This window comes from Anomaloglossus baeobatrachus, chromosome 1, assembly GCF_048569485.1.
Source record: "Anomaloglossus baeobatrachus isolate aAnoBae1 chromosome 1, aAnoBae1.hap1, whole genome shotgun sequence".
NCBI lineage: Eukaryota > Metazoa > Chordata > Amphibia > Anura > Aromobatidae > Anomaloglossus > Anomaloglossus baeobatrachus.
The window spans coordinates 151,240,097-151,253,960 of NC_134353.1; the positions used below are offsets into that span (position 1 = coordinate 151,240,097).

The 13,864-nt window shown below is 44.9% G+C and overlaps 1 protein-coding gene across 2 annotated transcripts in view; it reads left to right on the forward strand.

Moving 5' to 3' along the window:
• The first annotated feature begins 10,794 nt into the window (after nt 1-10,794).
• The window catches only part of PDLIM3 (PDZ and LIM domain 3), an 82,685-nt gene continuing 79,615 nt past the window's right edge, over nt 10,795-13,864 (forward strand). For both annotated transcript variants that reach the window (XM_075347129.1, XM_075347128.1), the window contains exon 1: nt 10,795-11,094. In XM_075347129.1, coding sequence (XP_075203244.1) covers nt 11,002-11,094 — 93 coding nt within the window. In that variant the 5' untranslated portion in view covers nt 10,795-11,001. The remainder of the gene's footprint in view (nt 11,095-13,864) is intronic.

Genomic DNA, 13,864 nt, shown 5'->3' on the forward strand with positions numbered 1-13,864 from the left:
TTCCTCCACCTCGACATCCGGCTGGCAAGATGGGGGAGGGGACTGGGACTCCGCCTGGAAACTGCGACCTTCCCTCACCTTTACATCGAGGGCAAACCAGCCCCTCTCCCCGCAGTGTCGGATATAGGACCACAGGTCGCCTGGCAGCAGGTCTCGGCCTGGGTGGCCCGTTGGCAAATGGGCATGCACGTCACGGCGGGCCACGAACACCTTGGCCTCCAAGCCCGACTCATAAATAAAGCCATACCCCCAGTGGGGATCAAATCTTCGGACCTGTCCTTCATACACTGGGCCCTGTACCCGGAATGTAGCATGGCGGAGGTTATCCTTCTCGCGGATGGTGCGGACCACCACTTCGGCTCGGTGTCGCTCTTTTTCCGCAATTTCCCGGCCCAGCGGGGTCGGCTCCCTGTCCCAGTAAGGGGCGTCTGCATGCCCCCGCGCACGGGTCAGGCCCCACGGGACTTCCTTTACGCTGCCCACAACTGGCGCCCTTTTTGGAAGGTCCCGCGGTGACATGGCCTGGGGTGCTGCCTCACAGCGGCGACCCGGCGCAGCCTCCGCCGAGGTTTGGGGTTTGGGAACAGGGGTCCTCACCGGCTGGGCCTCCGCCTCCTTCGGGACCGGATGGACTACCGGAGCCGGGACGGACTTAGGTGCGGCCACTTCCGGTCCCGACGGCTCTTCCTCGCGGACGGGCACCTCCCGCTGGATCTTCCATGGCAGCGGTGCGGTTCGTCTACGGACATCACTTGCAGGCTGGTCCTCCAGGGCGGACGGCCGGAACTCCGCAACCGGTGGTGGGGGTAGCGGGCCTAGTGGCGGGGTAGCAGCGACCGAAGCGGGTAGCGGGGGAGGCAGCAGGGTGAGCGGGCGTAGACCAGGCCCCTCAGCCACAGCGACCGGTCCCTCGGGGACACAGGGGCGTAGGTCACCTACCCGCTCCTCCAACTCCGTCTCCACCTCGCGTCTCCGCACGGCCGCCTCCACTTCTGCCATGTTGGCCATCTATTCCTCCACAAGGGACTTCACTTGGGCCTGCAGGCGGCTGCACGGCTGCACATCCGCGTGGTCCGGACCTCCACCCACGCCGCTGTTCCTGGCGTGGGCTCTGGGGTTTCAGCGGTACCGGACGGACGGGACATCGTGCGCAGCAGTGTTCCAGGAACCAAATGTTTGAAGAGTCCTGGCGTCCCCGCTCTTATAGCCTCGGCTACATTAGGCAGACACACATCCGCCCCCCCTTGGTTCTCTTCAGCACTTCCACTTGTTGGGGGCAGGGCTTCACGTTCGCTCCTTCCCTGCTCGGGAAAGACGCTCGAGCGGGAGATTTTCGCGCCAAAGATGGCGGCGCTTCAAAATTTTCGGCCGGACACCGCCGGCGGAGATCACAAGACGCACTTCTACTGGTAAGTAGATGGGTTCAATCCTGTTCGTGACGCCAAGTTGTCGCGGGTGGGGAGGACGCCGCTGCTGCTCTCGCTAACGCTCGGGTCCAGCGCTGCTGCGGCTGCTGCTCGGTGGCTCGAGCGGTGGGCCGGATCCGGGGACTCGAGCGGCGCTCCTCGCTCGTGAGTGAAAAGGGTGGTTGGTTTGGGGGATTTAGTCTGTGACGCCACCCACGGGTTGTGGTGAAGATGGGCACCACCGCTGCTGGTGACGGGGATCCCGGGAGTGATGGTAGGGAGCAGCTGGGATGTTGTTTTCCCCCTCCGTGGGTAGGGGTCGGTGGTCCCGGGGCCCGATGGTGTGATGGGGAGGCAGGGTTGGTAAGGTGCAGGGTTGCAGGGACAGCGCGGCGCGGTGCCGGATGGCACGGGTGTACTCACTCAGTAAGAGATGCACAAAGTCCTCGGTAAACCAAACGGCTGGATGGACTGGTCCCGCAGCCAGCTGCAGTGTCTCTCCCCGTACAGGTGATGGCGGCTGTCTTTCCCTGCACCTTTGTGTACTGTTTGACTACGATGGATCCCCAACAGTAGTCCGCTCCCCGGTGCATGGATGCCGGAGGAGCCCGTTTGCCTGCAGGCACTGGCCCTTGGTTGGGTCTCTAGCCTTAGGCAGTAGCTCTATACCCTCACGGTGCGGACGGTTGCCTTCTAACGGGTCTTTGGCTGGTAGGAAACCCCAGGGGTTCCTTTCACACTCGGATTTGACTGTTGACGGCGACTCCAAGCCTAGTCTGGGTCCGATGGCCCTGACTGTGTGTGCTGGCTTCACTTCGCTCCCCGGTCGGTACCGGTGGGCCACCGCCCGACCCCGGTCCTACGGTTCCGCTTTGATTCACCACTCCTGCAGACGGCCACCACCGTCTGCAAACCTTATTGTCAGTGCCTGGGCCACAAACCCAGACACTCTCCACTTGACTCCTCTCACTTCAACCTCCTGAACTTCACTCCTCCACTCCTAAACTGAACTGTCACTTTTCCCGCCTACAGGCCTGTGTACTCCTCGGTGGGTGGGGCCAACCACTTGGCTCCGCCCTACCTGGTGTGGACATCAGACCCTGGAGGGAGGCAACAAGGGTTTTGTGTTTGGCTAATGTTGCTGTCTAGTGGGGGTGGGGGTGTGTGTGTGTAACCTGTGACGACCTGGCTAGTCCAGGGCGCCACACTACATTTTTATCACCTGTTATTGCAGTTTATAAAAAATTTGCGGAGACCAAAATAAATAATTTTGGCGTTTGGATTTTTTTTTCTTACCACGCCGTGTTCCGATCAGATTAATTGATTTTATATTTTGATAGATAGGGCATTTCTGAACTCGATGAGACCCATTTTTTTAACAGTTTTATTTTCAACTTTTAGTTTTTTGGGGGTGGGATTTCATATTTTTAAAAACTTTTTTTATACATTTTTTATTTATTTTACTGGTCCCCCAAGGGGAACTTTGTGGATCAGTAGTCTGATTGCTTGTTCATTTCTGTTGATCAGACCTGCACAGCTCTGATGAGCAGAAATGCACCGTTCCTGTGAGAGACGACAATCTGTCGGCTCACACAGGAAATATGTCATGGCAGCATCAGGGGTCATCATATGACCCCGAGCTACTGTGGTAACCATTGGCTCCTCATGATCACGTCACGGGCTTCCAATAGCAGCGGGGAACAGTGTGATCCCCACATCGGCCATTTAAATCGCACTGTCACATTGTGACAGTGCAATCTACATGGCAAGCAGGCGAAGGTGGATCGCGGATCCACTCATGCCTGTTAGCCCTACATGTTTGCTGTTCAAATCAGCAGACATGTGGGGGAATCACCACTGGCTCACCGCAGCAGCCAGCGGTGATTACCGCAACATGACCGATAATGTACCAGTACATCATTGGTCGTGAAAGGGTTAAAGGCAATGATACCAAATATTAATAAAATGTATGTAAACTTTTGACTTTGCAAAAAAGTAATAAAAATGTCTCATAACATTCTCTCTCTCTCATTATTCTGGCATTTTGCAAATATAAATTATTTTTTTAATCCTACTTGACCTAAAAAGGGGAAAGTTTATTTTGATTTCATGTCACATAGTGAGAAAAACATGCATATGTGTCTTTTTAGACAGTGTATATAAACTTCTGGTTTCAACTGTATATAGCAGAATTCATGGTCTGCTATGAACGCCCCCTACTGGCACGCATTAAATTCCACTGTAAAGCTATGACCAGTTACTTCTCTATTATGCTACCTAACCTTCCAGACTTTGACTATTTCTGACTATATTCTAGGAACCTGTCCCAATTACTAGGGACCCTAGAGTGAAGGCCAGATGCCTGTGTAAAAAATAAAGGGTTAATGCCAAGGAGTCACTGTTAATCAGAGTGGTCAGTACAAAAGTCTGATTGTGGAAGGCCATTTTGAAGTCAGAGATTGTTAAAGTACAACAGGAATTAATATGATAGTTGATCTCGTGAAAAGTTGTTCAATTGTTATAAACTCTATTTTATGTTGCACAAAAGGAAAGTATAACTTAGTTGTGATCAGGCCGTTGGTTACTTTAGCTTCTTAAGCACTTAATTAATATGTCATTGAATGCATGGCTCCTTTCCTGACCTCTTCAAGCTCTTAAAGTTTCTTATTACATGTTACAGTATTTCTTCCAGGAACTTGCCCTAAAGTGAAATATCACTACTGACTGTAGCAACATAGTAGTATTGTAGTTTGAATATAGATTCTACTTATCTAATTCACAGATAAAAAAAAAAATAACATTATTATTTATATAGCTTTAGAAAATAAAACAACTAGTAATATTAACATTGTGATATAGTCTAAGGCGGGCTTTACACGCTGCGACATCGCTAGCAATTGCTAGCAATGTCGAGCGCGATAGCACCCGCCCCCGTCGCACATGCGATATGTGGTGATTGTTGCCGTAGCGAACATTATCGCTACGGCAGCTTCACACGCACATATCTGGTCGGCGACGTCGCTGTGACCGCCGAACAATATCTCCTTCAAGGGGGAGGAGCGTTCGGCGTCACAGCGACGTCACCGCGACGTCACTAAGAGGCCGGCCAATAGAAGCGGAGGGGCGGAGATGAGCGGGACGTAACATCCCGCCCACCTTCTCCCTTCCGCATTGTCGGTGGAGGTAGGTAAGGAGATGTTTGTCGTTCCTGCGTTGTCACCACATGTGTGGTGCTGCAGGAATGACATACAACATCGGGCCGGCAGCAGCAGCGATATTATGAAAAGATGCGACGTGTCACCGCTCAACGATTTTTGCCGTTTTTGCGATCGGTGATCGTTGCTCCTAGGGTTTACACTCTGCAATGTTAGTAACGGCACCGGATGTGCGTCACTAATGACGTGACCCCGACGATATATCGTTACCGATGTCGCAACGTGTAAAGCCCGCCTTACAACTAGATGAGAATAAATGGAAAAGTAAATTAAAAACTTGAAAAATAAAGAATGGACCTGCAAAAGAAAACAAGAGAGTTAAGGCAATGAGCCCATTTGCAGTTGTCATCTGTTTGTAACAGTTAGAGCAAAGAAAAATAATTTAATAAAAAGCCAACACAGGTTCAAATTGACAACTAAAGTTTCCGTTTTTGAACAAAACCGTCTTTGTGAAAAAGTGATCTGTTTAAAAATGGACCCTTAATTTTTCATTGTGCATCGGTTTTGTTTGTTTCATTTGTAAGGATCTATTTTTATTAGCAATTGCTCTGAACAACTCTAGCGCAAAAATTAGATCTAATAGATGATATAAAGAATGACTGTTAAAATCTGTTTCCCTTATACTTCAATGCAAAGAAAAAAAAGAACAAAGGAAACATTTGCTATCCGTTTTGGGGTTTTTTTTTGGCGGGACAGACAAAAAAGCTGTGCAGACTAAATTTTTTATTCTGGCTGCAAAAAAAAAGGATAGCAGATAGAAAGTAGGCAAACTAATGACATTTATGATACTTTCATCTCCATTGAAATGAATGGGTCCTGTACTGAACATTTTATTTTAGATTTTAGGATTCAAACACAGAAATAACTAATGGACATGTGAATAGAGCCTAACAATAATAAAGAGAATCTGACATCTGATACGGGCTGCCCAAAACGTGGCCAGCATGTATCAGGCTCTGGCTGTATGAACTCAGCCCGGTATGTTTGATGCTGAAACACTTCACTTTTAATAGCCACGAGTGACTGAGCGACACTGTTAACTAAATGGACAAGCGGATCTCCATCGGCTTCTACTTTACTGCTGCTTTGGATTGACAGGTCTGTGCCTATAAGGGCACGTATGCAGAGACTTGTCATTCAAGGACAGCAGACGGGGAGAAGCCAGAGGGGACCTGCCTGTCCAACTAGTCTACAGCACAACTTGGTCCCGGGCGCCTATTGAAAGAATGTTTTTCTCTGAAATGCCATATTTCAGAGTCAAACATACCTGTCTGAGTCCATATAGCCAGTGTCTGATACATGCTACCCACAATTTGGGCAGCATGTATCAGCTGTCAGATTCTCTTTAAATTGTTGGACTAGTAATATGAGGAATAATGACACAGAAAAACAAAAAAGCCAGCCAATTACTACCTTCTAAAGGGGGCTTTACACGCAACGACATTGCTAATGAGATGACGTTGGGGTCACGGAATTCGTGACGCACATCCGGCCTCGTTAGCAACGTCGTTGCGTGTGAAACGCGCGAACGACCGCTAACGATCAAAATTACTTACCTAATCGTTGATTGTTGACACGTTGTTCTAATCCCAAATATCGTTGCTGTTGCAGGACGCAGGTTATTCGTCGTTCCTGAGGCAGCACACATCGCTACGTGTGACACCCCAGGAACGGGGAACAACACCGTACCTGCGTCCTCCGGCAACGAGGTGGGCGTCAGTTTCTTTTGGCTGCTCTCCGCCCCTCCGCTTCTATTGGACGGCTGTCGTGTGACGTCATTGTGACACCGCACAAAGCGTCCCCTTAGAAAGGAGGCAGTTCACCGGCCACAGCGACGTCGCTAGGCAGGTAAGTCCGTGTGACGGGTCCTAGCGATGTTGTGCGCCACGGGCAGCGATTTGCCCGTGACGCACAAACGACGGGGACGGGTGCTTTCACCAGCGACATCGCTAGCGATGTCACTGCGTGTAAAGCAGCCTTAAGGCAATATGATATCTTGAAGAAAAATAAATGCATTATAATAATTCACTTATATTAATACCATAGCACACATATACATTTACATGCAGAGTTTGAAACGGAAAGAAAAAGTTCTTCTTGATCACAGTATTATGGGATCATAATATATGATACATTGATACATGATTATGTGATACAGTACTATGTATAGCAGGTAAAATAAGTATTAGACACGTCACCAATTTTTTAACTAAATAAACTTCTAAAGGTACTATTGACATGAATTTCTCACCAGATGTCAGTAACAGCCCACCCAATCCACACAGCCAAAGAAATCAAACCATAGGTGTCGATATATTTAGTGATGTCTAATAATGAGAAATGACACAGGGAAAAAGTATTGAATACATGAAGAAAGGTGCAAAAAGCCATGGAAAGTCATGATACTAGATGAAATACATCAGTAATTAGAAAGCAATCCTGACACTTAGTTAAAAATAATGTCAGCTGGTTCAACTGATGGCCTATAAAGAGGTGTCTCATTACTAACGTGCCACACAAGAAACATCTCATGATGGGTAAAACCAGTGAGTTGTCTCAAGACCTTCACAACCTTATTTTTACAAAACATACTGATGATATTGATTACAGAAAATTTTCTAAACTACTGAAGGTTACAGTGAGCACTATTGGGGTTCTATAATCGGAAAGTGAAAAGAACACAATTTTACCATAAACCGGACACAACCAGGTGCTCACCACAAGATTTCAGACAGGGGAGTAAAAAGAATTAACAGAAGAATTGTCCAAAAGCCAAGGAGACCCTGTGGGGAGCTACAAAAAGACCTAGAATCCGCAGGTACAATTGCTTGAAGAAAACATTAAGTAATGCTCTCACCCTCTATGGCCTGTATGCACGCTCACCATGCAAGTCTCCATTTCTGAAAAACAAGAATACTAGTTTGCCAATTTTTGATATCTTGTCCATATTTGAAGAAATTAAGGGGATTGAGTGCATTTACTCTGAAATTTAGCCCAAAGTGCTCAATAGAAGGAAGACCAGGCACATGTTGCATATTGCCAATCAAATACTTCCCTTTATGGACTGGCTTCCTGGTTCTTTACCAAAAAGTATTCCAGAACTTTAAAGTAAAATTTGAATTGTTGTCCTTCAATATACATTTGCATCAATTAATAGCTAGTTTCTGAGGACAACATGATGCTGTAAAATAGTAACCTTGTAGTAACTTTTCTGAGTCTTAACTAAGTATAAATTGAAATGGGTGTAAATATTGTTCCATCATCCCAAATAATTTGTTCCATCTTCCTAAATAGTATCAGGGGCCTTCAAAAGAGAAACATATTATCGTAGTTTATCTTCACAATCCTAGGAAATAGCAAGGAAAAAGTAAATTTCAGGTCATCTGTAGAAAAAAGCTGAACCAACTAAAATAGTCCTTCTTGTACCCCCAAGCCTCTAGGGTTTGCAGTAAATTATTATCCATGTGATGGTACTGCTAATACCACATAGTAGAGAAAAATTTCTAAGGTCCTAACAGGTGTTTATACTGCAGCAGCAATGGCATCCCAACTGTAAGGTCAACACCGCATAATAGACTGACGAAGACATGTGCTTGTTGGACATCAGCAGTTCAGAAGGATTTGAAAGTTAAAAAGGTTGTCTCGAGACAGGCGTTTATGGCATGCTATAATTGTCTACCAGACGTGGGTTTCATCTATTAGATACTTGTTTAGCTGTATTCAGAACTAACCATAGCAGTCAATAACGAGAGCAGCACATTTACGACAACTTCTCCTGCCACCACAGCCCAGGTACTGGCTGGAATGGTAGATCAGGAGAGACACGTTCTGGAAACAGATGCAGAACTCATTAGTGGGACCCATATCTGATCTTCACAACACGTTTGTGGAAGAGTATCAGGGAACAGATAGAGGATATTACTGAGGAGCTCAAAAGAAAAGTTGCTGATGCTCATCAGGCTGGAAACGTTTACAAAACCATCACTCAAGAATTTGGACTACACCAAACCACAGTCAGATTGTTTACAGTTGGAGGAAATTCAAGATCCTTCCTTACCCTTTTTGGGAGTGGTCAACCAACAGTCCATGAGCTCACAAAGAAACCCAAGGTAACCTCTTAGCAACTAAAGGCCTCTCTCACATTAGCTAGTATTAATATTCATGAATTAATTATCTGGAGAATACTGGAAGAACATTTGTGAGCTTAGCCAGATTGCAAAGAGAAAGCCATTGCTCTCAAAAAAGAACATTGCTACCTGTTCTCAGTTTGCTAAAGATCACATAAACTATGCAGAAGGCTATAAGAACAATTTTTTTGTTAGATGAAACCAAGAGCTTTTTGATTTAAATGAAAAACATTATGTTTAGAGAAAGAAAAAGACTGCATTATGGCATCAAAACCTCACTAGCTATGAAACTATAGTAGTATGACTATGGGCTCATTTAGCTGCAATTGGGCCAGGATGGTTTGCCATTATGAACAATGAAATAAGAACAGCCACAAGGGCAAAACGTCCTAGACTAATGGAAAATTATTTAGTTGTGTAAACTGAGGAAAAAGTAATATCTTCTGAAAATTGTGGAAATATATATTATACTGGGTCCTAAAGGGTTACTGCTCAACATGCTAAATAGTTAAAATTACAAAGTGCTTGGAGATAAAAGAAACATTTAGCAGTTTACTTGTTATTAAAAATCTTCTCCATTCTCAAGAACAGAGGGAGTTTTAAAGTTGCTTACTGCTCATCACTAGAGAGGTGGCCGGTCTCCTAGGCGATTGGTTGCTGAGGTGCTTGAAATCACAAGCTGTATTGCTGAATCCGCCTGTGATTTCAAGTTGGCTGGAGGTGAAGGTGGCTGGATCACTGAATCCACCTGTGATTTCAATGTGGCTAGATTGATGAATCCACCTGTGATTTCAAGGTGGCAGTATTGCTGAATCGCCTGTGATTTCAAGGTGGCTGGAGGTGAAGGTGGCTAGAGGTGTAGGTGGCTGGATCACTGACTCCGCCTGTAATTTCAAGGTGGCTGGAGGTGAAGGTGGCTGAAGGTAAAGGTGGCTAGATCATTGAACCCGCCTGTGATTTCAAGGTGGCTGGAGGTGAAGGTGGCTGGAGTTGAAGGTGGCTGAAGGTAAAGGTGGCTAGATCATTGAACCCGCCTGTGATTTCAAGGTGGCTGGAGGTGAAGGTGGCTAGAGGTGAAGGTGGCTGGATCACTGACTCCGCCTGTAATTTCAAGGTGGCTGGAGGAGAAGGTGGCTAGGTCACTGTATCCGCTTGTAATTTCCAAGAGGCTGGAGGTGAGGGTGACTGGATTGCTGAATCCATTTGTGATTTCAAGGTGGGTGGATCGCTAAATCTGCCCAGCTTAAATTCCGCCCTTCTCTAATGCTTCAGAGCCAAAGTCGCCTTTGCATGCAGCACTGAACAGTGCACAGTTCAGCTTCAGGTCCAAACTGTCAATAACAAAGAGTAATTCTTGGCACTCAAATTGGTGAAAGAACTGAATATTTATTGAGAAAATCCAGACTAGAAACAGCACAGACGTTTCGGTCCAATATGGACCTTCATCAGTGTGAAGTGTTAAAGTCTGTTCAAGCCACAAGGAGAGCAAGCACTGAGATTAAGTCGCAGTATCCACCATGGTGTAGAGTGAGCGCTCATTCTGGTTTTTCTCAATAAATAATCAGTTCTTTCACCAATTTCAGTGCCAATTATTACTCTTTGCTATTAACAGAACTAGATCCTACTTGTGCACCTCCAACAGAAGTGCTGTGCTTATCTACAACACCAAACTGTCAATAAATCAGAAGCGCACTGCCTGACGCAGCAAGCAGAAAACCAGAAGACTGGGGAGCCCTGCGCTCCTCAAGATTGATATTGTGAAAAATCCTTTAACTAGTGTAGGTTCTCACAATGAAACACAGGATAATCTAAAGTATTAAATGATATATCTATATTCTGGCAAATATTTAAATATGATTTCATTCTTAACATTATACAGCAATCCTAAACCTGAATGAAAACAAGTTGTCAGGCTAATTTAAGAGTTAAAATACTGTAGCTGTAATGACTAAAGTATCTTGAGGTTCAGGAATGTCAGCTCCCAAACACATCCCTCGCTGTCTTTCTTTTCCCTCCCTCTGTTCATTCTCCTCCACTCATTCTCCCTTCTCGCTAGGTCTCTAGGTCTCTATTCGAGGCTATGACGTCGGTCTGAGTAAAAGCATAAAGAGAAGATCATTAGGCATTAAGCAGTTGGGCTGTTTCAGCTGCTGCTTGAAGAAGGCTATAATCTTTGGACTCTGGATCTGAGACTTTTTTCTTCCATTGTTTATTTTTTCTTTAAACACTAGATCTTCGAACAGGAAAAGGAAAATGCCACAAAATGTGGTCCTACCTGGACCTGCTCCTTGGGGCTTTAGATTGACAGGGGGCATAGATTTTAACCAGCCTCTAGTTATCTCAAGGGTAAGTAAAACTCCAAAATATATATTATTTCTTTACTATTGTCAGTGATCTGATAACTGGGATGTAACTGTAGTGAATGAGGGGCTGCAGTCACACCTGGGTCCTGGTGACTTAGGAAGGCTACACTAAATTAGCATGTGACACATCAGTGTGAAAGTTATTGTAAGGGCATAATGAATAGCATTTGGTGTAGAATAGGTAATGCAAAAAAACTGAGAATGAACTATACCAAGTGGTGACAAGAGCACACTCCGGGTACACAGAACTACTTAGTGCGAATCCAGTAATTTTGTTGGAAAATAAATAGCTATGTTTTGTTCCATATTTTAATTAGTAATACACTGCTTGTTATACTATTTAGTAATTACTCATAGAGAGTAAAAGTATGCAAAATTAAAGGGTTATTCCCACAATAGTGAGTTAACTCATGTACACAGGGTTCTACATAGACCCCCGTCATCCTGGGAATGGTACTCTGGACCTCAATGCAACCTACGCAAGTGCCCTGCCTTGAATGGAGCAGAGGTGCAGATACTTGACTTCTGCGCTATTCACTGTCTGTGGTGCTACCGGAAACAATGGAGGCTGTGCTTGGCTTTTTCTGGCAGGCTCATTGACAATAACTGGAGTGCATATCGAGCATGCACGCCTCCACTCCAGACATGGGCTTTCCAGGTTTTAGAATCCCATTCTTGGGTTACAAGTAGTCGGACTGACATTGATCATCTAAGTATTCCTACCCTATGGATAGAGGATAACTTACTATCTTGGGGATAACCCAGGGGCGAACACAGACAGATAATGGACCCTGTTAAAAAACAATATATGACCTCTTGGTACCTTCTTGAACTGCTCAATGGACACATGCCAATTGCATAAGTTAGCTATTTTAGGTTGCTTCTGGTCGCACGCGGGGGGGGGGGGCTGTTTTGATTATAATGTCATCAATGGAATGTTCTTTGTATAAGAGCAGATTGTAAAAGTAATTCTGTTAAAATTCAATAAAAAGATGTTTAAAAAAAAACCCAAAACAATATATGGGCCCTTTACAATCCAAGAGCTCATCAAAATGCACATTTCCACCTGGTTTTGGAGGTATAATGGTCCCCTTACCACTTGGTCCCCTGTGCGGCCGCAGATGTTGCACCAATGATATGTCTGCTCCTTGAATAACCAAAGTGCTTAATGCATTCAGTTAAAAATCACAGTAAATATACAAAATTACCAAACATCAAAAAATAAAGACAATAATTACACAGTTTATGTAGTATGTGCTAAGCAATTTTTTCATTAACAAGATGGATCTGAAAAGTGTTGTACTGCCCAAAACTATATAACTCTATACTGCAGTCATCGACCAAGGGTTCAGTTTCACTACCGACGTGCAAAGTATGATGAGAATAGGAATAATGCATCCTTCTCAGACCTCTCTTCTCAGTCCCTATCATTGCTCTGCTCTCTTTCCCAGGCATAGCGTTCCTCCTCTCAGTCCTTAGTAGCTTCTCGTCTCATTTTTCACATGTCCACAGTAAGTTGCTCTTCTTGCCGAGGTAGAATCAGGCTGTGCTCCAGCTTATAGCAGGGGCGAAGCCTTGATCATATGAAGGCTAACGATCAGAGTTGCAGAAGGGTCCATTAAGGTATGCGTGCTGTCTTTTTGCTTGAAAAGGCTGATCACCGGTCAGAATAAAATATAATTAGTCCTGTAGTTTCAAATTGTAATAGAAAATAATGGTCTTAACAATAATGAATATGACTAATGTATCGATCAAGATGCAGTCCGGAACAATGGCGTTTTGCTGAATCTACTACTTGCTCACATTGAATAATTTAGCTACATCTGTTTATATTTTAAAGTTTTAATCCAACCATCAATATTTCTCACTCAACAATGGAATAGGTGATCAATATTAGCTTAAAAGGAATCTGTCAGCAAGTTTTTGCTGTGTAAGCTGAAGACAGCATGTTGCAAGGGTTAAAACATAGAATTCAGGGATGCCTGTCTTGTCAAATTGTTTATTTGTTTATTCAATCTGTTGTTTATTTGTGATGTTAGTTTAACCGGCAGGACTTCTCATTGTACAGACTACAATGACACGCACACGGCAGTCCGACACGCCCTTTCCTCTGATTGACATCTGTCAATGTACAATCTTTATTGAGAGCCTAGTGTGGGCGGGAAAAGCTCTCTCAGCTCTGCTAGATCTAAAAATTCTGATTGCGTCATAACGGCTGCAGCCAGTAATCTAAGTGATACACTGTTGGATTCAGTATGTGTTTGCCTACATCATACTGCCCTCAGATGAGGTAGCAAAAACCTGCTGACAGATTCCCTATAATGGGAGTTTAAATTCCACAACCAGATCACTCTCTTTTAGGGTGAAGTTTTATGTAGCAGTTGCAGAGCTTGTGCATGGCTTTACTTAGTTCCTACTTTAAAGGAGTTGTCAAGTGAAAACAGGTTGTCACTTATTCACAGGATAGGTGATAACTTGTTGATCAGTGTGGATCTTGACCACTGGAACCCACACCGATAGGGAGAATGGGGAACTTTTATAACAGTCAGGATGGCGCAACAGTGCACAGCTCAACCAATGGGCCATGTATTCCTTATGGGGCTGCCAAATGTGAGGATAAAAATTACCAATCTGCAAAATGGTGCAGGTCCAGATGATGAGACTCTCACCAATCAGTAAGTTTTCACCTATCCTATGGATAGGTGATAAGTTGTTTTAAGTGGAAAAAAACTTTAAGCTGTGTGTGATATATA